The sequence below is a fragment of the Leucopleurus acutus genome (genome assembly GCF_964270905.1).
Source record: "Leucopleurus acutus genome assembly, chromosome: 11".
Lineage (NCBI taxonomy): Eukaryota > Metazoa > Chordata > Mammalia > Artiodactyla > Delphinidae > Leucopleurus > Leucopleurus acutus.
In genome coordinates this window covers 90,115,689-90,142,993 of record NC_139152.1, presented here as the reverse complement: position 1 = coordinate 90,142,993, position 27,305 = coordinate 90,115,689, and the positions used below count along the sequence as shown (strand labels likewise).

Sequence of the window (27,305 nt, the reverse complement as noted above, 5' to 3'; positions counted from 1 at the left end):
CTCTCACCATCAGCTTACCATCCTCTCCTTGGTCTGTGTGTCTCAGTCCCACTGGCCTTGAGTCCTTTGAGACGTGTGTTTTCCTCCCGACACCAACTAATTCTTCAGTTCTCTGAAGACACCACGTAGGTGTCCTACAGTTCATTTCAGTTCTGACACTACTACCCAGTGTTAGCACAGAAGCCACAGGTTAAGGTCTCAGACCCACAAGACCACCTGTACTTCAGGCAGCAGTCACAAGTATTGGGTCCCAGGGTTACCCATACTTCTGTCCAATTTGGCTACAAAGTTGGGGGTTTCCAAAACCCCCTCTCCTCAGGTAGGTTTGCTAATTTGCTAAAATGACTCACAGAACTTAGGGAAGAACTTTATTTACTGTTACTCATTTATTATAAAGGATGCAACTCAGGAACGGCCAAATGGAAGAGATGCATAGGGCAAGGCATGGGGGGAGGAGCGTCCCCTCTGCGGGACCACCACCCTCCCAGAACCCCTGTGTGTTCACCGACTCAGAAGCTCTCAGCCTGTAGCCTGTTGTTTAGGGGTGTGTGTGGAGGTTCCAGCAGGCAGACGTGAGTGAATCATTGACCATTGGTGATAAACGCAGTCCCCACCCCACCTAATTCTCGCCCGGAGGTTGGGGAGTGGAGCTGAATATTCCAAGCTTCTAATCAGGGGTTGGCTTTTCTGGCAAGCAGCCCCCATCCTGAAGCTGTCTAGGGGCTTCCGAGGGTTTCCTCATTAGAACAAAAGATGTTCTTATCACTCGGGAAATTCCAAGGATTGTAGGAGCTCTGTGTCAGGAAGCAGGGACAAATACCACATATCTTTCTGTGACACCACAGCCTTCATCTTGGTCAAGCTTCCCATTGCAAGGTTTTAACAATCACTGTTCGCCTTGCCGTGACACTCTAACCATCTCCCTTCAGATCTTGATTTAATCCTTATTTCTTCAGGTAACCTCCTGGCTGACGTCTCCTCTTTCAGACCCGGTGCATTACTCTGGAGCTCTCCCTCCCAGTTCTTTCAGAGTCACAGTTCCACATTTGTTGGTGTGATTGTCTAGTGACCTTGCCCTATGGGATGGCTGAATTGTGTGTCCCAAAAAGTTCATCTGTTGAAGTCCTAACCTCCAGTGTCTCAGAATGTGACTGCATTTGGACTTAGGGTCTTTAGAGAGGTCATTAGGTAAAATGAGGTCATTAGGATGGGCCCTGACCTGATATGATGAGTGTTCTTATAAGAAGAGGAGATGAGGACACAGACACACAGAGGAATGACCACGTGAGGACCCAGAGAGATGACCATTTACAGGTACAGGAGAGAGACCTCAGAAGAAACAACTTTCCAGAACCTTGATCTCAAACTTCTAGCCTCCAGAACTGTGAGAAAATAAATAGCTGCTGTTTAAGCTACCCAGTCTGTGGAACTTTGTTACAGCATCCCTAACAAACAGATACACACTACAAGGATGTTAGCTCCACCGAGGGCAGAGACCATCTCAGGGTTTACCCATCATTGCATCCCCGAAGCCCAGCACAGTGTTTGGCTCTATACGTCTTCAGTAACTATTTGGTGAATGGATGAATGACCTATCTCAAGGTGATGACAGACATCTTTGAAATATGGACGTCTCATAAACCCTGTACTGTGTGGTTCCAGGCCAATGTTCCCTTATCCTTTCAGTATCTCTGTTTTGAATTTCCTGCCTATCTTTCCTCCCTGAAGGAGCATTACTTCATCTCGATAATCTGCCCAAAGACCAGCCTTGAGAATATAGAGAGATTTTGTGCTCAAGCTTCCTGAGTGCTTCTCAGCCACGCAGGGGCCTCTCCTGGTAACTCCCACCTTCCAGGCTGTGTTTCAGACTGTAAAGTTTGCTCAGTATCTGGCTTTTGCATAAGTAGAGTATCAATGAGTAATAATACTGTAATCTCAGAAATGCTATTGGGGAAAAAAAATTAAGTAATAGCTACATAAGACCCAGAAAGGCTTGGTAATAATGATAATACTTAAAGTTGAATGGTAGTTTACAGTTTACAGCCTTTCATTTCACTCTAAAAACAACCTTATGATGGCATGATGGTGAATTTTATCATCATCCCTTTTATAAAATGAAAATAAAACAATAATAAAAAATAAAGTTCAAAAATGGAATAGTTTGGGCTTCCCTGGTGACGCAGTGGTTGAGAGTCCACCTGCCGATGCAGGGGACACGGATCCGTGCCCCGGTCCGGGAAGATCCCACATGCCGCGGAGCGGCTGGGCCCGTGAGCCATGGCCACTGAGCGTGCGCGTCCGGAGCCCGTGCTCCACAACGGGAGAGGCCGCAACGGTGAGAGGCCCGCGTACCGCAAAAAAAAAAAAAGGAGTAGTTTGGGCCCGGGTTGCACAGTTAATAATTGGAAAAGCCAGAACTTAAATGTTGCCCTTTGAATCCTGCAAGCAAGTGCTTTTTCTGCAACCCCAGTGGGAAAAGTGAGAGGATTGCTCCTAGGCACTATTATTAGTGATTCAAGGAGTGTCTGTGAATGAAGGATCTGAAAGATACCAACCAATTGTGTTTTTAAAAAGAGACCGACCCAAGAAGTCCATGGATGGCAGTGGTAGCTGGATGCAGGCCAGCTCTGCTCCCCAAGCTGAGGCCTCATCTGAGCGGTGACGGCAGCCGAGCGTCCTGGGAGTCTGTGTGATAAAAGCAGCCTTGGAAGAGAGCCCAGCGGCTGGCTCCGCATCCCTTTTTCATTTTTCCCATTTCCAAAGACCAAAGATCACGGAAGGAAGAAGAGAGAAATCATTATTTGAGGCTGAGCAGGAGTTTTTAAACTGTACATTAAGTTAATGCGGGCCCTCTTGGGGCTGACTTGGGGGATAGGGAAGCTCGGTATTGCATCTCGGCAGATGGAATATCGTTCTCTGGACCTTTATTGGATGGCAGGCTCTTTTCTGAGTCTCAGGCCTGCCTTTTCCGTTCTTCCTCGATGTCCCTGGGTAGGACGTGCTCTCAGCTCAGCGCCCTGGTATTAATGCTGAAGGAAATTAGACTCAGAGGCCCCGATGGGATCCAGAGGGCTCTGCAGAGTCCTAGACCCCTGCCTGCAGCCCCAGGGGGCACCACGGGCAGGAACGGGAGGGCTAGACACCTTGACCAGCCTTTCCACCCATCCTCTCTAGGTCCTTTGGAGCTTTGCCCACAGCTGTGCCAGCTGCAGCCCTTCCCCTGGGGAGAGGAATGCCTTGCAGATTGTTCCTAACCATGAACTTAGGTGCAAAACATAGACTTTTGCAACACAGAGACCAGAACACAAGCCCCAGCTCTGTGGTCCTTAGTCACATGTCCTTGACACGTGACTTTCCCCTCTCTTAGCCTCAGTTTCCCTTTCAAAAGATGAAATGAGCACCGTGCCCACTTCACTGGGTTGTTGTAGGGCACTCTGAGATGATGCAAGACAAACACGTATCCCGGTGCCTGGGCAAAGTGCTCACCGAGCAGGGGCTGCCCTGAGAAGAACAGCCTCCCCTCGCGGGGCAGCCACGCGCACACACGCAGCACAAGTGCGAGAACATGTGTGGGGACAGCCCAGCACGAGGAAGATGTTGAGAAGGGCGTTACTAGCCCGAATAAAGAGATCTCATGGTCAGGTTGGAAGGGAGCTTTGAGGTCAGCAAATCTTGTGTTTCTGCTCAGTGCAGGTAATCCGCCGCCTACAGCATGCCTGCCGGGTGACCTCCCGCTCCCAAAGGTCCCCAGACCTACTTTGCATCAGAATTCCTGCAGCTGTCCTTTGCAGAGAGACCCCCTGGCCTCACCCTGAGAGAATCTGCTTCTGTAAGAGTCCAGTGGGGCGCGCAGAGAGCAGCCAAACCATTTGAGGAGCTTTTTGCAGAGATCATGCAGTCCCGAAGGCAGTGTTTCCTTTACTGCTGTGCCTCCAGCAGTTGGTACGGGGCCCAGTGCACAGCAGGGACGTGGTGAATACCTGCTGGATGGGGGTGGAATCACGCAGCCTCGGAAGCCGTGCCCGGGAGCTTCTCCCTGGAAATGCAGCTCACTTCTGTCTGGGTGAACTCCAGTGATACTTACGGTCTTGCTTACAAGAAGCAAAATCTATCTTCCTTCAATCTTAACTCATGCAGCCTATTTCTACCTTCTAGAGTGACACTGATTCTAATTCCTCTTAGACGGGATTATCCCTCAGCTATAGAGGTCAGTAAGGGTGAAGTATTTTTCTCCAAATGAAATCAGGGTTGGCTGAACAAGGTATAACCTGGAGCCGGGGGTGCTTCGTGAAGCAGCCCCAAGGAAACAAAATGATGGGCGACAGGACCTTTTTAACTAGAGCACATGGATTCCATCTCAAGGACATGCAACATAAACATGGGGCACATAAACCTGGTTCAGGGTCCCCATGCAGCCCCGTGAAATAGAAACCTTTACCATTTTACAGAGGAGGAAGCTGAGGAACTAAGAATTTGCCCAGGATTACCATTCAAGCGTAGAAGAGCTAGAAATCTGAACCAGATGAGAATTATATTAAAGTTTAAGGGAAGAAGAGGAGGCCAAGTTGGAGAAGCTTAAGCATAGAAAAAAAACAAAAAACAGGGAGCGTAGAGTCGGTGGTGGAGTCCTATATCTTGCGTTGGCGGCGTGTTTCTAAACACCTCCATCCCCTTCTCTGGGCTTCATCTGTCAAACTAGGCAGTTCCAGAGGAATTATTAAGCCCTCCGCAGCTCATGTGAACCTCTGTGTTCCCAGAGTGCATTTAGCTACAACCAAACGGAAGAAGTCAGAACTGTGAAACCTGCAAGTTCCGAAACAGTCCTTTTCAACCCTTTCAGGGCTGTTTAAATACCCTTTTGTGTCCCATCTTCTCGGGAGATGTTTTATTGTTCTACACCCACTAGACGGGGGCACCTATGGCTGTGAAGCGGTTCTTTCAGATGTTTAGTAAATGGCAATGTGATCCTTTTATGTTTTCCTTATTACAGCCATGCTGTACTCAGACATGCATGGAGGAATGGTACTATTAGAGGCTTTTCTGTTTTAAAATAGCTTAGTCGAATACACATGAGGTTGGAAGGGCATTGTTGTTTTCCCTGCTGATACTCAGGACAGCCCCTGGTGATAACATTTTAATATTCCCCTGCTGCCATAAGCACAGCTGGTTGGATGTGCAGCAGTGGTTGGCAGACTCCCCCTGTGCACCCAGGAGCTTTCCTGGGGGTGGGAAAAAGGTAGCACTGGAAGCAGCCATCATCGGGGCCAGAGCTACCTGCTCCTGCTGTTCACCTGGAGAGGCTATAACTGGTGCACAGCCACTTCCACGCCATTCACATGGAGCTCACCAGTTCTGGATGGTCTAGGTTTGTGGGTTGCGGATAATATTTATTTTCCATTTCTTCATCCGTTCATCCAGCCCGCCATTCATCCACACTGTACTAGGCCTCAGGAGCATTACATTTTCACTCAAGGAAGCAAAGTCATTAAATTTGTACTTTTAAAATATTTCTGCGGCTGAGTAAAGCAAAATAGAACGGCAGGGGGCACCCCTGAGGGAACGGTGCTCGAGGATGAATCTGCTAAGGTATCAGGGAGAGAGAGATGAGGACAGAGCGAGGAAGGGGGTGAGGTTGCAAAATAATGGTAAAATCTGGAGGAGTCAGCTATGGCAATGATGTGAGGGGTGAGGAGAGGGGGGTGTCAAGCTTGATTCAAAGGTCCTGGCTTCAGTGACGAGTGAAACCTTGATGCTACTAATCGCAAAAAGGCAGGAGTCAGACGTTATTTAGGAAGAGAAAATTGTGCATTTGATTTTGATCAGTTTGAGTTGAAGGTTGCTGAGAAAGAGCCAGATGAAGATAGTTGGATTTAAGAGTAAGAAGCTCTGGAAAGTAGTCCGATACGGAGATGGGTGACATCTTCCCCTCAGTGGTATTTGTTTTTGTTCTTGTTTTTCTGTGTTACGCGGGCCACTCACTGTTGCGGCCTCTCCCGTTGCGGAGCACAGGCTCCAGACGCGCAGGCTCAGCGGCCATGGCTCACGGGCCCAGCCGCTCCGCGGCATGTGGGATCTTCCCGGACCAGGGCACGAACCTGTGTCCCCAGCATCGGCAGGCAGACTGTCAACCACCGCGCCACCAGGGAAGCCCCCCTCAGTGGTATTTGAAGCTGTTGAGTTAGATTCCATCATCCAAGGATACGACGTAGAGCAAAAAGGGGGCAAGGATGGGAGTTGGGGAGCCCAGCATTCAGGGGAAGCAGAGGGAGGGGACCCCCATGAAGGAGGTGGGGAAGGAATGTCCAGAGGGAAGAAAACAGCTGGGAGACTAGTGTCACAGAAGCTAAAGGCTTCGAAAAGTTTCAGCGGGGCTGGGGAAGGGCCAGCAGCGTGGCAGCTGGGGGAGCAGCTGGCTGAATTTCGCAGAGCCCAGCCTATGCAGCTAGGGTCAGTGCTTGAATCGGAAAACTTAGACTTTCTGAACAATGACCATCACAATAGGGAAAAAGGGAGATGCCTTTAGTTGAGCATCTAACCACGAACCAGGCACTTTACGGTACTATCTTATTTATCAATACATCCATTCTTAGAGGCAGGGGGTGGGGATTCTGTTCTTGCCCTTTTACTGATAAGGAAATTGAGGCTCAGAGAAGTTATGCCTTGGTCAAGCCATACAGAACTGGAGCTTGAACTCTGTTTTCCCTGGTTGTAAAACCCTTTGTCTTTCTAATTTATACCTGGTGGGCAAATGCCCCGCCTACCCTTTCCACATTCAGTGTGCCACGTGGAAGCGTCACCAATCCCTGCTTCCCTGGAGCCTCACCTCCTGAATGGCAGCAGCCCTGCCTTGAGCCAAAAGCTGCGGAAGGAGGGAACCAGGGGAGTTCCCGGCCTGGAGCCATCCGTCTGCTGGCTGGTGACACCGACACCAGGGCCCCAGCAGAATAGCAAGCTTGTTCGCTCTTGTCTGGCTGTTAGTGGTGATGTATGAATAAGCAAAGAAGACAGCTTCATTTTCATAAGTTAACTTGTGCCGAGAGTAAGGAAGACGGGAAACAGTGCACTTAATCATAACCACAGGGCCAGCGCAGAAAACAATGACAGAGCCTTTTCTGTTCATCACAGTGTTTTATTATAATAACTCCTATTATAGAGGAGACAGGCGGTGTGGAATGCTGAGGGCGGCAGCACACCAGCATCCCGCGTCATCTCCCCAAGAGGAATCCCTGGGGTTGTACGTCTTCATGGGATAGCAAGCCCAGGATGGGTTTGCATCATCAAGATTAAGGCTTTAGACTTTGACCTCTGGAGACCAGGCTGTAGTTGCCACCTGGCTGGTGAGCCGGGATTGCCAGAGCTGTGAAAATAAGCTGTCTCATATGTGCTGTCACCGGGGACCTGAGGACAGCTATGCCCAGAACAGTGTTCCAGGACAGCAGTGCTACCCGAAAAGCTTTGGGGGAAGCCTGGGAGCTTGGAGGTCTGTGTGGAAGGGGCAGGTGTGGCCTGCAGTGTGGCAGGGGCTGCAGTAGACAGGAAACAGGCATCACCCACTCTCCCCATAGAATCCACTATTCCCTGCCCTCCATTCCTCCTACGTATCAGCGTTTCTGTCATTGCATGTACCGCGCTGCTTCATAATTGTTTACCTGTCTCCTTCCAACTGCCTCTAGGGTGCAGGCTATGTTTTATTTGTCTTTGATTCCTTAGTATTTTGTGTGGTATCTGACACAAAGCAAACCCTCAATCAATATCAAACTGAACGAAAGTGTAGGTAGGGTAAGGATTGTGTCAGCTAAGGAAGGGAGGGAACCGCTAAGACCGAAGACGCCGAACCCAGGCCAATGGGGCAGAATATTGGGCCAGGGAATTCTGGGTATGATGACAAGAGTAGATACCTACTGAACATTTTACTATTTTCTGGGCGTTGTTAGTGGTGATGTTTGAATAAGCAAAGAACACAGCTTCATTTTCACAAATTAACTTGTGCCTAGAGAAAGAAAATGTTCAATTCTGAGGTGTGTACTTTGGTCAATGCCATGTTATAAATGAATGAAGAAACAGGCACAGAGAGGTTAAGTAATTTGTCTAAAGTCACACAGCTAGCACCTGGGTGAGGAGCCAGGATTGGAAACCAGGCAGTCTGGCTCTGCCATACACTTTCTTCACCACTTTACTGTACTCAAGAAGTGTAACACGAGGCGGCCACTGAATTCTGCTGGTTGACGCGCTAGATTGAGACACCACGTGAGTTTTATTGTTTGCTAGGGGCCTTGCAAGGGAACCTCACTGATAACCAAAGCCAGGACAGAGCTCCCAGACCCTGATCAATAATTCTCAAATTTTAGTGTGCATCCGGATTACCTGGGGGATTTTTTTTAATGCAGGTTACTAGACCCAGTGGCCAGAGTTCTTATTTAGAAGTGTTATGTGATGAGGGAATTAGTATGTGGTATTACCCCCATACTCCCAGATCCTGAGAGATAAGACGAAGGAGAGCAAAATGTCACCTTATTTTGCTGATAAAAGTGAAATTGGAGGTTTTGACTTAGATGTGCATCTACGGCGGACATTCATAATACCAACCCCGGAGCTGGAATCACCCACCCTGTCACCGGAAGCGTGGGGCGACTGCAGCCTCATCCGGAGGGGACCTGCCCTGTACAACCGATCCAAGGTGGAGCTCTGCTGGCACACTGGCTCCTAGGAGGAAGACAAAGGAATAGCTAGGCCTCCTGAGCTCGGTTCTCTCTGAAACTCACCAGGTCAGGTAGCTCCTTCCCTGCCCTTGGGGAAGAGGAAGGATTGGGGTAAGAAGCCGGGAAATCCCTCCTTCACAAAACGAAAGATGTAGAGGGAAGCAGCCTTCCGGTCACAGTTAACTTCACAGTTGAGGCCTGGGAATCTGCACTCTTAACAAGAAGCCCAGGTGTTTATGTAGCAGTTGGTCCTCAGACCACACTTAAAGAAACAAACTTCTAGAAGGACTTCATTGTTGTGCTAGAGGGCCTTCAAAAAGAAAACCATTTGGATGGGCTCACTGTCTTTCAGAAGCTGACCGATGAGCTTGAATGATGATATTTAAGAAGAGCTATTACTTATATAGTTTTTAATATGCCCCAGCCCCTGTGGTTAGCCCTTAACACATATGAAGTCATTTAAACATGTGAAGTCACAGCAGTTAGATACTGGGGCACAGAGAGGTTAAGTAATTTCTTCAAGGCTACTCAGCTAAAAAGTGGCAGAGCTAGAAATAGGAACCAGGCAGCCTGGCCCCAGCCTTCCCCTCTGGCTACACTGCTGCACGTGGTTTCCGGTCCACGGACACAGACCTCTGCAGGGGTGAAGGCAGTTAGCCCAGGGTATTCACAAGCCCACTTGCAAAGCCCAGCTGTCGCTTTAATCATCGACAAAGCAGCTAATGAATTCATCTAAAAAAGCAAAATGAAATCTTAGTAGCTGTTTATTATTTTGCCTTCTCAACCAGTGGATATTAAAATTACAGCTATCATGTTGCTAATTAAGGATTTTGTTTTCTTAACCTTAAAGAGGACGGGCATATGTGAAAGGGCCGCTTGCCACCATCAAAGGATATGCAGCCCAGGTGCAAAGTGACAGAAGGAGAATTTGGATGTTATCCTTTGAGATAACATGGCTTAAGGTTAACCACGCAAACTACTCCTTCTCTGAAGATGAAGCCCTTGAGTTGAAGGCTCCAGTAGAGCAACCCATATAAAAGATGCTTTCAGGTGCTGCCACCCCATCTTTGCAGTTTTCCATGCAACTGAGGAAGATGCCTGAGTTCCCAGAGCTGAGTGAGAGAATATGTTGATGTTGGCAAGTGGGGAGAGGATGAAATGCTTTGCAACCTCAGAAATGTGGGGACACTAATACAGTAACATAAGTGGTCTCCATTCAGGAGAGATTTACGCACCAGATGTCATTTATTTAGCAGACATTTATTCATGCCTATTAGTGTGTTAGATATTATGCACTCCTTGCCCTTGGACAAATGGAGAGGTGGACATTTACAGATGAGGCGTGTGTGCTTGAACATCACTCATTCTGTCCTTGACAGGACATAAGTCAGCCGATGGCAAAAATACCGGGAGGAAGCGCTAAGTCGAGATGTCCCCCATCTAATGCGGGAATTCACAGGCTGCTTCTTGCCAGAGATGGGCCTGAAAGGATTACTGGTAGGGAGTGGCAGGGGGCAAGGCTGGCGAGAGCTGTACGAGCAAGACGTGGAGATGAGGACACAAGCAGTAAAGCTATGCATTTTCGTGTGGCTGTTAGAAAATTCATCTGAAGAGTAGGTCGAGGCAGATACAATTCACGGCATGTCCGAAAGTGGAATTTGGACTTTCAGGTAGCTGAAGATTACCTCTCCTGAAATTCAGATGGCCACCCTAAACTCAGTGAAACGTCATTCCCCTTTATCGGTTCTGAGCACATGACACCCCTCTTTCATCATGCCAAAAAAAACCATGGTGACGCCAACCAGGGGTCATTAGTAATAAGGAACCAGCTCCCCCAAGGACCCCACATGCCCTTTGAGTCCCAGCCTCGGAGTGAGGTTATTAAACAGGCTCCCTAACAAGGTTACAGCATCAGGACTCAGCACACAGCTTTCACGGCTGAGGGCACCGCGCCTTTCAGATCTGTTGTGCACGAACGTCCCAAGCTTGTTGCATGTGGAATTGATTAGCTCTTGCACTTTCTGAATTGGTGACCTGTTTTTCTGAGGGATTCTACACGTTTTGGTTGTGATTATATACAATGACCCAGTGGGTGGTAGTATTTTTCCTATGCCGCTAATTTATGTATTTGTGCTGGGGCAGTGATTTAGATGGGAGCTCGATAAATTGATCAAATAAATTACACCAAACCCACACACCATCATTTCAGGGAGCTGTCATCACACCAAAGAGGTTCTATGTCGCCCAGCGTGGTATTCCAGGAGAACCGTCGTGTTTTCTTCACGGGCTGCTAGGCTTTCATTTGGTCAGAAAGGGCTGTATTTCTCAGACAATATAAGGATTTTAGCTCCAGAAGACATCAGTTAGCTGTGGAAGACAGTGCCCATTAGTCCTGTGACCTTTAGCAAGTTACTTACATTTCTGAGTCTCAGTATCTCATCCTGTAAAATGTGGACTTATAATTTCTGCCTCAAACGTTTGTTGTAAAGGTAAGCAGTGATGCAGAGACAGTGGAAAGAATCTGGATGTCAGATAACTATAGATTCATATCCTGGCTCCAGGATACGCAAGTTATACAAATCACGGTCCTCAGTTTTCCTAGTTTGTAAAGTGCTGTTGATAGTAGTTGCAAGGGAACACCTTGTGCACATGGCATGATAGGGTTGTCTAATAGAAGGTAGTTGATTCTGATGGCTGCCTGCCCCACCTAGAAGACCTGAGTCCAGAAACATTAACACTCTAAGAAATTGGGGTGAGTGGAGGACTCACCTGAGGTGCTAAAGCTGCTAAGAAATTGATTGAGAGACCTGACTCGCCTTTGATGTTGGCCTCAGTACGGTAGAGGGCGAGGCCCACGTCAAAGCCGAGCTCTGGGGACAGAGAAGCAATTGTTCCTCTAGAAAACACGCCTGCCTTGACGTGATGCTTGTTGACAAAAGACAAAGTGGATGTGAGAGTAAAAACGCTGCAAGAATGTGGCTCTTCTCTGGGGGCTCCCTTCTCATTAACCAAGGGTCCTTTCTTCCTCTCTGAGTGAGAAAATTACCTCAACTCCTGCCTCAAAAGCCAGTAAATTAATATACCTTGGGAAATAGTGAACTGGAACATTTGAAGAAGAGTATGTAAGTAAATAAATATGTGTTCACGTGAGTTAAGGGATAGATGGACAGATGGACGGATGAATAGTTTGGGATTCTGTCTTTGTCACAGATTAACTGGATGACCTTGGGCAAGTTAATTAAGTACTCTGGGCGACCTCCATTTCTTTGCTATAAAATAGGGATAATGAAAATGGCTGGGCTGCCTAAGTGTGAGAATTAAACATATTAATACAAGTGAAGCACTTAGATAAGAGTTTGGCACCTCATAAAAGCTCCCAATAACAAAACCTGTGTTACGATGATTTGCCATTGTTGTATCTGCCGTTCAGTACTCACTGTCCCACGTGGCTTGGCTTCTTTTAAGACCTTTGCATTCTCTGTACTTCACAGGTCAACAGGTCCTGGGCCTGGTAGAGAACCAGAGTGATTGGTACCTCGGAAACCTGTGGAAAAATCACCGCCCTTGGCCTGCCCTTGGAAGGGGCTACAACACAGGTAAGTCATGAGGGTGGCTTGCTGGGGGTGGGACAGGAGGTGGGCCAAAGCGCGGGAGAAGGCCACCTGATTGCCTGAGTTCTGCACTGGACGGTACATAAGGCGTTGGCCTCCTGGTTCTTGCTTAGGGCTGCAGCTACAGGCAAAGTCGCTACTGGGCCGTGGCAGTCCGTGGCATTCTCACCAAAAAGCCCCTCTCCGGACTGACCGTCAGCCCCAGATCCAGCGGGACAGCTTTACGAGTGTGACCTGTATAGGTTCCTTGGCTCTGTTAATAGAGACTAGAGATCATCGTGTCCACTTTAGGTCCCCAGGGTCTGTGTTCATCCTCAGCATTCAAGATTCATCTTTGTATGGGGAGCAAAGTTGCTGATGTGTATTGACTCAAAGTTTCTTGTCAGAAGCGACATAATTTCTTTTTTGTTTTATTTTGTTTTGTTTTTTCCCTTTTTTTGTATAATTGAAGTATAGTTGATTTACAGTGTTGTGTTAGTTTCAGGTGTACAGCAGTGATTCAGTTATACGTGCATACATATCTTTTTGTTTCAGATTCTTTTCCCTCATGGGTTATTGGAAAATATTGAATATCGTTCCCTGTGCTATACAGTAGGTCCTTGTTGGTTATCTATTTTATATATAGTAGTGTGTATATGTTAATCCCAAACTCCTAATTTATCCCTCCCCTCCCTTTCCACTTTGGTAACCGTAAATTTGTTTTCTGTCTCTAGGTCTATTTCTGTCTTGTATGTAAGTTCATTTGTATCATTTTTTTTTAGATTCCACATACAAGTGATATCATATGATATTTGTCTTTTTCTGTCTGGCTTACTTAGTATGATAATCTCTAGGTCCATCCATGTTGCTGCAAATGGCATTATTTCATCCCTTTTTATGGCCGAGTAGTATTCCATTGTATATATGTACCACATCTTTATCCATTCATCTGTCAAGGGACATTTACGTTGCTCCCGTGTCTCGGCTACTGTAAATAGTGCCACAGTGCACATTGGGGTGCATGTGTCTTTTCGAGGAGCTAACATGAAATTGGCTACAGCATATCATGCGGTCGTGCTCCCCTTCAAGTAGTGTGGCCAAGTGCAACCCGACCATGTGCCTGGAAGAAGAAAAGGCAGAAATATTTGGTAATTGGTACTTAGGGATACCACAGCCCCTAACCACCATGTGTCTGAAATCAAATCCATTTTCTACCTTGCTGCTAACCCAAAATGTGCACCTCCTCTTTTCTTTCTGTCTCTGTTAACAACATCATTCATTCATTCATTCATTCATTCACTGTGCAGCTCTTGTCTGTCTAATGCTTACTGTGCACTAGGCCCTATGCTAATACACCAGACACAGCCCATGACCTCGTGGAGCTTATAAAGGATGAAACTAGAGCAACCTCCCTCTCCTTAGGCCCACGTCCTGCCACTGTCTACCTATGAAATGCCTCTGAATTCTGCTTCTTCCCCTCCATCCTCTTTGCCACTACCTAGAACTGGAACTTGGAGCTCAGGGGGCAGTAGGGTAGGTCCGGCCAAGAAGGGCTGGGACCTGGCATCTGGGACCAGCTGTACTGCGTTGGGGCAGGGGTCTGGGCATGGCGCCACCTGAAAGTGGTAGGTGGTAGCCTGTCCTGGACACTAGGTCAGTCTGTAGTGGGAAGAGCCAGACTCAACTCTGAGAGCTGAGGGTCAGATTCCTGAGAGCTCAGGTGCAAACACGGAGCCCCAGAGGCCACAGGAAAAAGGCTGAGAGTCAAGCTTCCAGAAGTGAAAGTTCCGAGATCAGGTCAGAGGGGGGGGGTCAAAGCTGGAATAAGACAAGGAAAGAAAGGTCCAGGGTCAGTGTCCTGGGCAGCCAGAGGTTAGGGAGGCCTTCATTGAAAGCTGTCCTTTGAACTGGGGGGACATTCCTTTAGCCAACGTTTGCCAGAACGTCCAGGCATGCCTCACGGGATGTAACACCTACCAGGCATCACAGCCTGCAGGGGTTGCAGTGGAAGAATGGTAACCACCAGCCCTTCACAGACCCAGGCTGCATCCTGGAGGCTGTGCTGGGCATTCACCCGTGAGTTGCTGGATGGTGGGAAATTCTGGGGAGTCCCTGAGAGGGGCCAGGTTCAGGGAGGGAGCCCAAAGGGGCTCAGAGCAGCAGCTTTTCTTAGCTGATTTAGAGGTATTTCGGTGTTTTAATAATGGGTAAGCCTCTGCATCCCAGCTAAGTATTGACCAGGTGCTGTCCCTGGTGCGTTCTAGGTGTTCATCTCATCCGATCTCACACTAACCTCATGAGGCAGGGGCTATTCTTATCTCTGTTTTATACCCAGGAAACTCAAGCTTAGAGAGTGAAAGGGTATAGTCTGATAAGTAAGGAGCCTATTAACTGCTAACCTTCCTAGCTTGAAGTTTAGTGGCTTCTGTTCTATCAAGAATACTTTTTTTAAATGTGGAGTCCTAGATTCTTGAAAGGTCTGGGGAGGGGTCCAGGATTCTGCCCTAAAGGAAGCCTCCAGGATGTTTCTGGAGCAGAAGGTCCAAGGGTCTGCTCTGATAAAACGTGGCACCCCATTACCCCTTCCTGCAAGCTTCCCCAGGAACTGATTTCTCAGCGCATTTGAGGCTGGACCCTTTAGGAACCCACAGTGGGCCAGTGAGAGGGCCCCCCATGCTGCTTCTGCTCAGCAAATGATCACCTCACGTTGATCTCCTGTGCCTGGGTTTCCACACATTCACTCCCGGCTTTCCTACAGCTCGGGACACCCATGCTTATCAGGTGGGAGAAGGGGCATCTCAGGTAAGCCCTGGCGTGTGTTTGGTTCCTGCCTTCCACAGCATAGAATAATAGAAAATGTCACATGGAGATGAACTGCAGTGCCTCTAGGACCCAGCATCGGGGTCATGGTTATCTGCATCAAACAGAAACCACCGGTCATCAATCTGGGTTTGCAGGAGGAAGAACAGTGTAGCACACTGGGGAATTTATTATGACCCAAATGGCATGTCCCCTCCTTCAGGAGACAGACAGGTACCTAAACCCTCTGCAGCCCCTACTTGATAGACCAAGGCAGTGAGTTGCTTCCCTTCTGGCTGCTTCTAAGAGGGCAGAGCAGATGGGAGAAAGCCCTGTTAGAAGTGATGTATCCATTTAAATAAGCCAGTGACACCAAGTGATCGTTAGAAAAGGATTTCTGCGACATCGAAATGCATTGACTTTCATGATGGGAATTTGTTATTTTAAGACTGAGGATTGTGCCACACATCAGTGGATGAGTCATCCAGACACTTAGATTCTAACGGAAATTGTCAGGACTCCACTGGAGAGAACCTGCTCCCCTGAATCCCAGCGCATCTCAAGCCTCCAGACGGGGTATCTCCAGCCAAGCCCCGTGCTGAGCCTTCAACTTGGCGCTGGGAAGCCAAGACAGGTCTGGTTAGGCTGGAATTTAGCCGTTTATTCTCTGGGAGCTTGGCCAAGTTGCTTCACCTCCTTGAACCTTAGTTCTCTCCCTTATAAAACAGGATAAATAACAACACCACCTAGTGTGTGAGGGTTAATGGGGTAACTTGTTTAATGAACTTAGCCTGTGTCCTGTTGCATTTTTCTGCCACTTATTTCATCAGGGAATGGGATCCACCTGCTTTAAAAATGGTGGTTACCTGGTTCCCTAGGGTTTGCTGAGGTCTCCTAAGCTCTCGGATCAGAAAGAACCAGTACATTTTCTTGCTTTTCCCCAAATATAATGCAGTCACCTTGCAGTTTTTAATCTCTCCACTAACTAGAAAAGGTTAACTTTTCATATCATTTTAGAAAAAAAATGACAATGTTAGTTTGTATATCAGCCGATTCTACTTTGAAAACCCCCAGAAAATGCATAAAATGTTGGAGCTGGAAGATCTGCCTTTAAGACTTGACCTTGACGCTTTTCAACTTTGTGCCTTTGGAAAGCTGCTCAAGCTCTCCAAGCCTTAGGTTCCTCATCCGTGATCTGAGAATGATAGTCCTATCCCAGAGCCCGCTGTGAGGCTCCAAGGTGGTGGTATAGTTACAGGGGAGCTGGTCAGCCCAAGTGCTTTTGGAAGTTGGTGGTTGTTTTTCTTTCTCCTCCTGACCACAGCCTAGTATCTGTTTTCAAGTAATTCAGGTTCAGCCGCATTTATCAGATACAGCTGCATTCACCAGGCATCCTACAAGGCACCTTACCATGCGTCATCTTGGTTAATTCCTAGAATTGTCTTGTATGCTACACACTCACCTTCGAAGAGCCAACCAGTTTCCCTTCCTCTTTGTTTTTCTTTCCCAGTCTGCTTGCACAAAGCCCTCAGGGTCCTAAAAGATGAGGGAAGATCTGCCCACCTCTCCCACTCATCCGGCTCCCTTCTTCCTGGAGCGGTTTACAACTTAATTCCGTATGAAGGGAGCTGCTAAACCACAGCAGCTGTGGATGTCCAGACAGCCGCCGCTCAGGGTCCTTGCTACAGCCATTCAGGTGGAATAAAGGAGAACTCCCGTATCCTCGCGCAGAGATGTGTCCATTCCCGACCATTCTGTCAGTTCATCATCTCCTAGGTGCAAGCAGCTGTCTGCAGGACTTTAAAAAACAAACAAATGAAAACAAGATTATGATAGTCTCATAAAGATTCAACCCACTCCAGTTCATATGCTGAGAGTGAATATCTTAAAAACAAACACCAGCAAAGAACAGAAAGGAAAAGAGAGCTCAAAGTAGCAGGTGATTGGAGAAGGGACCGGGGAAGGCAGGCCAGTAGAAAGAAGGTGGCAAGTTTACAGGAGGCTTGTCCGCACGGGATCCTAGACGTTACTCACAGAGAGGATGTGTCCTGCCTGAGACATATTAAGGATATAATATTAACCAGAAGATGTGCTTTCAGGAACAATTTAAAAGTAAAATGCATGCTGTTCCTTTCAGTCCCCAAATTAGGCCAGAGACAGGCAGATGGAGGCCTGGCTCTCCAGGGAGGGAGGAAGAATTTCTCTAGGAATCCTTATCTACAGAACAACAAAATTGGGACATTCAAGGACTGACTCACCTCTGAGGTTGGAGCAAACTGGGCTGTGAAGAAGTAAAGGGAAGGAAATTGGTGGTAAAGTCAGACACGGTGGTGAATTCCATGGTGGCGATCGAAGGAGCCAACATTTGACAACTTGGTCAACAGCTGTTAAAGAAATAGCTTTAGTGGGACCACTGGCAGTGTGGGATGTAGGGCCACCCTCTGCTCTCCCTCTGGCACCTGGCATTCTGCAGCCCTAGGCAAGTCTTTTCATTTCCCTGAGCCCTCTTTGTCTCTTGGGTCAAGAACCAAGATCTCTTCATGCTCTGAAGGAATATTGGAATTGGATGATTTGTGTCTGTAATAAATACGTCCAGAGAAACCAGATTTAAATGTAGTTTCTTCCTTCAGCACATGCTACTGAGTGCCTGTTATTTAGGGCAGAAAATGATTTTTTTAAATGTGATACCAATTGGGCTTCGCTGGTGGCCCAGTGGTTAAGAATCCCCCCGCCAATGCAGGGGACACCGGGTCGATCCCTGGTCCGGGAAGATCCCACATGCCACGGAGCAACTAAGCCCGTGCACCACAACTACTGAGCCTGCGCTCTAGAGCCCGCGAGCCACAACTACTGAGCCCGTGTGCCACAACTACTGAGCCTGTGTGCCACAACTACTGAAGCCTGTGCGGCTAGAGCCCATGCTCTGCAACAAGAGATGCCCCCACTCGCCGCAACTAGAGAAAGCCCACTCACAGCAGTGAAGACCCAACACAGCCAAAATAAATAAATAAATTTATTTCTTAAAAAAAGATGATTGTCTAGTAGAGGAGAGTTTGCTTATCTGTAAATAAATTCAGTGTGACTTGAGCCTCTAGCCTGATTGAGATTCAGAGTTGAACATCAGCCCTGCAATAACCCTGGACCAGCATTTTCTAGACTAATTCTAGGAGATATTGCAGGTGATGGTAGCATGTGTTCAGAAACTGTGAACCGTGGACAGCTAAGGTTGAGAAATCTGCATATTGCATCCCTCCCTTGGAGATTCAGATTTCACGTTGGCATATTAGAGATGCTGGAAAGTCCAGAAGTAAAGCTGTTAAACCCACCAGCATTCCCCACTCTTACTTGATCGTAGAACTATGGAAACAAGTTTGGAAACAACCGCCCCTACCTCTGTGAACTCGGAGGACAGAGGTGATCACTTTTTGAGCTCTGTATCCCAAGCCCTTGGTGTAGAAGTATTTAAATGGAATTTGTAGAATAATCCCTATGAAAGATGCTTGCGGTTCAAGGAACGGTTCATCTGACACCACACTTAATAGAAATGTTTACTGTCTTTCGTTCTGCAGGTTCTCATTCATTTTTCTACTATAAGGGCATAGGCACCATAAAATTGTACCACCTTAATCAACATCCTCTGTGTCGTTACATATCTGAAGCCAGTCACCAGCTAGCAGCCCTCCAGAACTTTCCATGGGAAGAAATGGGGTGTGAGACGGCTTTAAACCTCTCAACATACTAATTGGTGGGCCGCCTCTAGATAGCCCCAATCTCTGTCTTCAAGGGTGACATTCTAATTCAGATGACACGTTCTGGCTCTTATCAAAGGCTCACACCTCCACCTGGACACTTCCACCCACTTTTCTGAATCACTTAAAATGCCTATTTAAGATGTTACTTTCCAGGCCCTAACCTGGAGAGACTGAATCTGAATCTTGAAAGATGAGGCCAGGTAACCACTATTGTAAACATGCTCCCTACATGCTCTGATGCATACCAGCCTCCTAGGTCAGACTTGCATGGCCATTTGCACATCAAGCTCCAGTTGAACTTGAGTTCAACTGAAAAGCTCCATGAATGACCGTTCGGCCAAAGGTTCCCAACTCCGTGCTCCTGTAGTAGATTTAGTGAGCCTAGGGCACAGACTTAATATTTATCTCTGGCGAGTGTTATTGGAGTTAGGCCAATCTTTGTGGCCTTTTATTTGACTTGATTTTAGTTTTCAACTTAGGGTCAACTGCAAAAATAATGAAAATGCGTTCTGTTCTTTCAGCCAGTGGCCTTGCCCCTTTTTTTTGGTAACAAATGTCTTGAGTGCCTCTTTTACAATCCTGGAATAAAATCCAAAGATTACTTATATTACATGGTCTACAAATATAATGTCAAAAAAATCAGTACAGTTCCCTAGCTATGACATAAAGAAAAAAAGGAAATTCATTTACTATAAAATAATATTGACTGCAATGTGTAATTGCTCAGGCTTGGCTATAGTCAAAGGCGTAATGAAGTTAATGAAGTACTAGATGCTTGTATGCCTGTGCTCGGGAGAGAGCTGTCTTCAGTGTGGCAGCTACAAAGCAAGATGGTTCTAATGGGACACTGGCGGTCCAGGTTCCGTGAGCGGGGTTTGCCATCTGTGAGAAGTTTTCCAATCTAGTAAACAACTCTTCAGGCAGCAGGAAATAACCATCTTTGCTTGTATTCCAAGTTCAGTGTCCGTTAAATGATGCCCAGAAAAGCACTCTGTTTTGGAAGTAGTATTAGTTTCAGACTCAGATAGTTATGACAGTTATACACAAGTATAACGTGCATGTCCAGTGGGACCCACGCAGGATGCAGGAATACTCTTCATTGTGCCAGCCTGTCCCGGAAAGGGGTTCTATCCCCATTAAGAGTCATGAAGCCAAGGCGTTGCAGGTGTTCAACGGGCTGACTCACACGCAAAGCCGTGATGTGCCCAAGATCTCCCTGGAGGTTGATGTCAACTAATAAGAGTGCTTCCTGTCCTGGGGGAGCTGCGGGAGGGATGGATTGGGAGTTTGGGATTAGTAGGTGCAAACTAGCATATGTAGAATGGGTAAACAGTAAGGTCCTGCCGTAGAGCACAGGGATTTTACCCAGAGCTTGTCCACTTCATATCCTGAACCAGAATCTCCTTTGGCCTTAGCGCTGCTTTGTGGGTTCATACGGAATAAGTCTCCCTCGTCCGCCTGATGACCCCTTAGATATCTGAGGGAGAGAAGGTGAACGATACATCGCATTCTTCTCTTCTGGGGACCTAATACCCTGGTTCGCTGCACGTCACTGCTTCTCTGAGCCCGGGTTTATTCACATGTGAGATGGAGGTGGCTGTTGTTTCTGCCTCACAAAGGACTGTTGTAGGCCAATGAGGTGACAGAGTACATTTACTCTGATAGGACAAGATTGGGCATGTCGTCAGTGCTCAGTAAATGTAGCAGCGGGTGCATGTCGTCATCCCTTAAAAGTAGCCAAAGAGACTGCAGGGCGGCTGGCCGTCACCCTGTGCTTCTGGACCTCCTGTTTCATTCTTCCTGCTAAAAGACAGTATTGCTTATGTTCTGGAGGTGAACTACCCTGGGTTCGAGTCCTGCCTTCATGGTTCTGGGCAATTACCAATCTTTTCTTTAGTTATCATGTCAGGACAAAAAGAGTTCCCACCTAACAGGGTTGCTTTGCTGAAGAAATGAGATAATATTTGAAAAGTGCCTGAGACAGTGTCTGGATCAATAAATATCAGAGATTAGCACTTGCCTTTTCCTTTTCTATTTGAGGTTCAAAAGTGGGCCCCACAATGTGGCTCTTCCGCATCTTTTGATAGGAACTCTGTCTCTTGTCCAGTGAAGACACCTGGGGCTGAGCTCTCCCTCCCCAGAGCTGACCACTCATTTGTCTATTCACCTTTCTTGGCCTGGGGATGCCACTGACCAAGACAAAAAGGAGCCCTCTTCATGGGAGGTTGCTTGTCATTGTGGGAGAGAAGCAGTCTTGCCCTGGTGTCCTTTGGTGCCGTCTCCTCCTGGGCTCCTGCACCCACCCAGCGCCCGTCGTTCTGCCTTCCCTCTGTTCCTTGAACACGACCCCCGTGAGTCTCTCCGGCTGCAAACTGCAGCCTCGTGCCCCCACCCTGCCTCTTCCTCCTCCACCGTGTTTATCGCCTTCTGGCCTATGATCATTCTGTCCATTTTCTTCTTAGCTATCTGTCTCTTTCCATGAGGATATAAGTTCCTCAGGGGTTGTAATAATTCTGTCTGTTAATTTTCCTGCTTTATCTCCTGTACCTAGAATCATTCCTGGCATATACTAGACATTGAGTAAGTATTTGTGGTCGAATGAAATAAATAATTTTGGAAGATGCTGTTTTGAAGACAGTGACATAGAACAGCGGTTATCAGTGGGCGTTGGTGGCAGATTTGGTGCCCCAGGGGACATTGGCAATGTCCAGAGACATTTTTCATTGTCACAACTAGGGAGATGCTCTTGGCCTTTAGTGGGTAAAGGCCAGGGAGGCTGCCACACATCCTGCAGTGAACAGGAGAGTCTCCTACAGCGAAGAACTGTCCAGCCCAAAATGTCAGTAGTTCTGAGTCTGGGAAACCCTGACATAATGTGATGGCTGGGAAGTATGGAGGGAATTGGATTCTTCTAGAAAGAGCCATCTTTTACAGAAGGGTTCTCTGAGGGAATAACATTTGAGCTAAAGACCTGAGGACTGGAAGTTGTCGCCATGCTACAAGATGGCTTGATCTACAAGATCTAGAATAATAGCGTTCCAGGCAGAGAGAGAGGCAAGTGCAGAGACCCCCAAGCAGGAGTGGACCTGGATGTGTATGTTCCTTTCGCATCATCATGCCTCACATCCCCTGATCAGAGACATCAGGCAGGCCTTCACCAAGCCCCAGATGCTTAGCCCATGTCTGGGCCATTCCTGTTCCCCTCGCTACAGTCTAGTAATGCTCAAATCAGATTCTCCAAGTGCTCAGATTCCGAATGCCATCGGTTCTGCCTTCCATGCCCTCTGAGCTCTCGATTATCGTGCTTTAGAGCCATGCACCTGGTCCTGTTTTCCCGCCTTAGCTCTAGAGTTTGTAAAGACCACCAGCAGCCCAGAGTGAATAATGGCAAAGCACAGCGCAGGGGAAAAGAGCCTTCCTGGGTTGGCCTCGGCTAACTCTCTAGTCACGTGGCCCCTGCTCTTCCTTGGGCACTCCTTCAGCCCCGCTGACCTCCTGACAGTTGCCCAGTGCATTCCCACCCTGGGCCTCAGCCCTCTGCCCAGACTGCTCTTCTGCCAGCCTCCCGCGCTGCCCCCGCCACCCGCGCATCCCATTACCTCCTTCTGTCCACTTCTGTCATGGTGGGCTTCCCTGACCATCTTATCCAAAGGAGCACCCTCGATCCCCTCACTCAGATTTATTATTCTTCATTGCACTTTCCAGCAACATTATAAAATATATACATCAAGTAAAAATATCAAATATAAAAATAAAATAAAATTTTTATTATTCCCCAGCTGCCTGTTTGGTAGGCAGAATGACCCCGGCAAAGAAGTCCATGCCCTAATCCCTGGAACCTGTGATTATATTATGTTACATGGCAAAAGAGACTTTGTAGCTGTAATTACGGGCCTTAAAATAGGGAGATTATCCTGGATTATCCAAGAGGCCCAGTCTAATCACAGGAGTCCTTAAAAGCAGAGAACTTCCTCTACCTAGAAGCAGAACAGATATTACAGAAGGAAATTCAGATTTGAAGCATGAGGAAGACTCACTGTGCCTTTACTAGTTTGAAGATAGAGAGGACAAAGTGACAAGGGATGTAAGTAGCCGTTAGGAGCCAGTAAAGTCTCCCAGCCGACCGCAAACAAGAGGGGAGCTCAGTCTTACAACCGCAAGGAACTGAACTCTGCTAACAACGTGATGAGCTTGGACTAGATTCTCCCCCCAGAGCCTCCAGATAAGATCCAAGCTGGCTGACACCTTGATTTTGACCTTGTGAGAGTCCAAGCAGAGATCCCAGCCCAGCCCAGCCCCTAGATTTCTGACCTATACAACTGTGAAGTAATAAATTGATATGTTTTAAGCTCCTAAGGTAATTTGTTATGGCAGCAAGAGGAAACTCATACTGACTTTGCCCATAAAAATGCAAGTTCCATGAGGGCAAGGATCTTTGTTTATTCCTGTGTCCCCATCTGGGACATGGAAAGCTCTCAATAAATATTTGTTGAATGAGTAAGTGAATTCCAGCCTTCTGGTCTCCCTTTCTGGGCATGGAAGGGAACATGGAAAGCTGCTGGTGGGAAACATTCTGTATTCCCAGTTCTTACCGTGTTGCACATTCAGTAGGCGAAGCCCTCAGCAGGTACTGGCCTGGCGTTGGACCCTGCACCAGGAGTAGAAATTAAAAATAAGATGTAGTCTCTGCTTGCACTGTCATCACCCCCTGCCCCCTACAGGTGGTCCACCGTAGACTCAAAGATCAGGAGGTTGGGCTTCCCTGGTGGCGCAGTGGTTGAGAGTCTGCCTGCCGATGCAGGGGACACGGGTTTGTGCCCCGGTCCGGGAAGATCCCACATGCCGCGGAGCGGCTGGGCCCATGAGCCGTGGCCGCTGAGCCTGCGCATCCGGAGCCTGTGCTCTGCAACGGGAGAGGCCACAGCAGTTTGAGGCCCACGTACCGCAAAAAAAAAAAAAAAAAAATCAGGAGGTTAAGGACAATTAAATACCATGTGGTTGGCTGCTGTGTTGGAGGGGCACATCCATGGTACAGAGAGCTAAGGTAGAGACGTGCTTGGATGCACTGAGAAGAGTGTCAGAGCCAGGAGGGCTGTAAGTGGGGAAGGTGGAGTGCATGTTCCAGGCCAACAGAGCAGCAAGTGTGGAAATACTTGGCAGGGTCAGGGAACAATGCATAGTTGGTCTGTCAACATGGACTCTGCCCAGTATACAGGGAGTGCCTAGGTGCCCAACCTCTGTCTCCATCCTTTCTAGTAGAATGGCCTTGGGCATATCCCTTCATCTTTTTTTCCATTTTGGGGGTTTTTTGGCCGACTTTCCTCATCTGTACAATAGGGGCATCAGTACAGACTCACAGGATTGCTGGAAAGATTAAGTGAATGGAAATACCTGACAAACAGGAAGCACTCAATACAGGGTAGCTAGGATTCCTGGCCCAGCCGTGGAGATAGATGGGAGGTTCATGCAGGTAAGCAGTGAGGCTGGGAGCTGGGTAGGTCTAAGGTCTGAATGCTAAAGAGGCAGTTCAGCTTTACCCAGCAGGCTGGTGGGATTTTAAACAACGCACAGTTTTACTCAAGGCCCTAGGGAGAAACCACCCTCACCCAACATCCTCTTGCCATTTTTATTGTCTCCATTTATGTCTTGTCCCTGAGCCAGGTTTTCATTTCCTAATGCAGAGGAGCAGCCTGTTCAAACGCTAAGCGGAAGCTCCCATCAGCAGGCCCCAGGCACTTAACCCACCGCATTGCCTTCAGCGGCACTGGGTCCTCTGAAGTACCCTCACGACGCAGCCAAGCGCAAGCCCCGCTGCTTATCGGACTTGGTTGGGGGGACCTCTAATTATACTGAGCTGCTAAAGAGTTTTCCCAGCAGCATCCTGAAAAGATGGCAAGCTTGCCCATCGCCCGTCCTCCTGAGCCAAAGCCACTGTTCTAGAAGAGTTACTCTGTCATTCCTTCCTCCTTCCCCTTGCACGGCCTCACGGGAGAGAATGTGTATTTAATTTGAGGCTTCCAGAATCTGACCTTCAGTGCAAGAAGCCTGCCCCCAACTTCTCACCCTCTAAGAGAGACCTTTTCGCGCAAACTATTTTCCTTATAAATGATTCTTTCTATTTCCCGGGTAGTTCTGTTGGTAGTCTCGTGGTTTTTCTTCCTCTTTGATAAGTAAATCACAAGGCTTCTGTGTGCTGCATAATGGGAAACAACACAAAAAGAAACCAAAAGCAAAACCAAAACTTTTCCACTGAGCTGGCCCTCACCTGCCATTGTCCAGGTGAACTAGAATGGCTGCATCTGTCAAACTGGAGAACAGGACGCTGGGCGCTCCTCCTGAGTTTGTCGCCTACTGCTTGTGCATCTGGACTTAAGGCAGTCAGTCCATCTCTCCAAGCCCCAGTGTCCTCTTCTGTGAATTGAGAATAATGATTCTGTCTTAGTCCTTTTAGGCTGCTATAGCAGAATACCATAGGCTGGGGGCTTATAAACGATGGAAATTTGTTCCTCACAGTTCTGGGGACCGGCAGATTGGAGGTGCCAGCAGATTCTGTGTCTGGTGAGGGCTCACTTCCTGGTTCATAGACGGCCGTCTTCCTGGTGGAAGGCATGAGGGAGTTTTGTGAGATCTCTTTTATAAGAGCAGCCTCCAGAACTCTGAGAAAATTAATTTCTGTTGCATAAACTACACAGTCCATGGTACTTTACTATAGCAGCTCCACCCACCTAACACAGAACTTAATTTCAGTTTTGTTTTTTTTGTTTTTTTTGTTTTTTTTTGACATAGGCAGGTGATCTCTGACTAAAAGATCCAGCTAGGCCTTTGAAGCCATGAGTGATGGACCAGCGGCTAAGTAAAGCAGAGCCCTTTCCTTGCTGTGGGTAACTCTACCTGGCTCTGGCATTTCAGCTCTGGGGCTAATTGAATTGACCTGGCCTGTTAGTGGACATAAGAGGTGGCCATTTCCCGAAAACTTTTCTGCCCCACTCTGCCGATCCATGCAAGGTCACTGGTTTCTGTGTCACTCACTCAGGTCCCAGCCACCCTGACACCTGTGTTGTTCCGTTTGCAGTGCAAGGGAGAGAAAGGGAACATGTGATCCTGAATCTTCCTGCCGTAAAGAAAATAATCGGGTATTCATTCAGTGCACGGTTTCCTTGAAGCCATATTTATGATGAGAAGAGGCATCTGATTTCCTGGAGGTCTCTCAAGTTCACAGTCCCCATCTCTTCGACTTGACTCGCGCATTCATGTGCATTCGCTCACGCAATCCCTGTTTTAGAGGAGCCGATGGTGGCACAGAGAGGCTAATTGACTTCAGAAGTTAGCAGAGCTAGTGAACAACAGAGCCCTTGCTTAAGCCTACCTTGCAGTCTCTTCTCAGGGCTTCGGTGCTTGAGATTGGTGGCGCAGTCGCTGAGATCTGTCCCAGAGGGTAAGTCCAGCCCCTTCCCCGATACACAGGAGTAGACAGCTGTGGACCACCTTGTAACCTGCTGCCATCTACGAATTGAGGGCCCAGTATTGTGTTCAGATCACCAGCTATCATTCCCTGAGCGTTTACTTGGTGCCAAGCCTGTGCTAAGTGCTTTTCATGCTTGATCTCATTCAGTTCTCACTGTATTCTATGGAAGGTTTACCTGATTATTCAAAATCATACCTTAGAACATACTTCAGAATCATGGCTGCACATTGAAATCACCTGGGGAGAATTTAAAAGCTGTGAGTCTAGGGCTCACCTTAAACCATCAGAACCTCTGATATGAGACCCCTCTGTCAGTCGTTTCTAAAACCATGCAGGTGTACACCTAAAACTAACATAATATTGTGAGTCAATTATACTTGAATAAAAAATAAAAATAAAATCATACAGATGATTCCTACCTACCAGATATCCTATCTACTAGATAGGAATGCTTCCTTGTCTTTCCCAGTATTGCATTATAAAGACACTCATTTGCACTTTACTACCTTTCTTCGGAAAGGTCCTAAAGGAAAGAGCACCTTTCCTCTTTATCCCCTTTGTCCTGTTTTCCTAACCATCACCAGACTCCAGGACTCCCTAGCTATTTGAATTTGTGTATATTCATTCAGCTCGAGATATTTTGAGTATTAGCTGTGGATAGTATCAGGCCCCACGCTAGGCTCTGGGGATGCTTAAGTGACACCAGAATCCTAGCCTCAGGTGGCTACTGTCAAGAAAGACCTAGGATAGTGCCCTCCAGATTCATCCATGCTCTCACAGATGGCAGGATTGCGTTTTTTTTTAAGGCTGAATAGTATTCCACCGTGTGTGCGTGTGTGTGTGTGTGTGTGTGTGTGTGTGTGTGTGTGTGTGTACTCATTATATATACATATACTGAGGAAACATTTTCTTAATCTTCTTTTGTAGATATATATCTATCTCATGTTTTTCTTTATCCATTCATCCTCAAAGGACTTGTAGGTTTTTCCATATCTTGGCT

General features: G+C 47.5%; 1 protein-coding gene across 1 annotated transcript in view; it reads left to right on the top strand.

Annotated features, from left to right (window-relative positions):
• The window catches only part of LARGE1 (LARGE xylosyl- and glucuronyltransferase 1), a gene marked incomplete at its 3' end in the record, with an annotated part of 588,892 nt that overhangs the window by 456,907 nt on the left and 104,680 nt on the right, over window positions 1-27,305 (top strand). Inside the window, exon 7 of the mRNA XM_082850531.1 lies at window positions 12,191-12,295. Within this exon, the coding sequence (XP_082706657.1) occupies window positions 12,191-12,295 (105 nt within the window). The remainder of the gene's footprint in view (window positions 1-12,190; window positions 12,296-27,305) is intronic.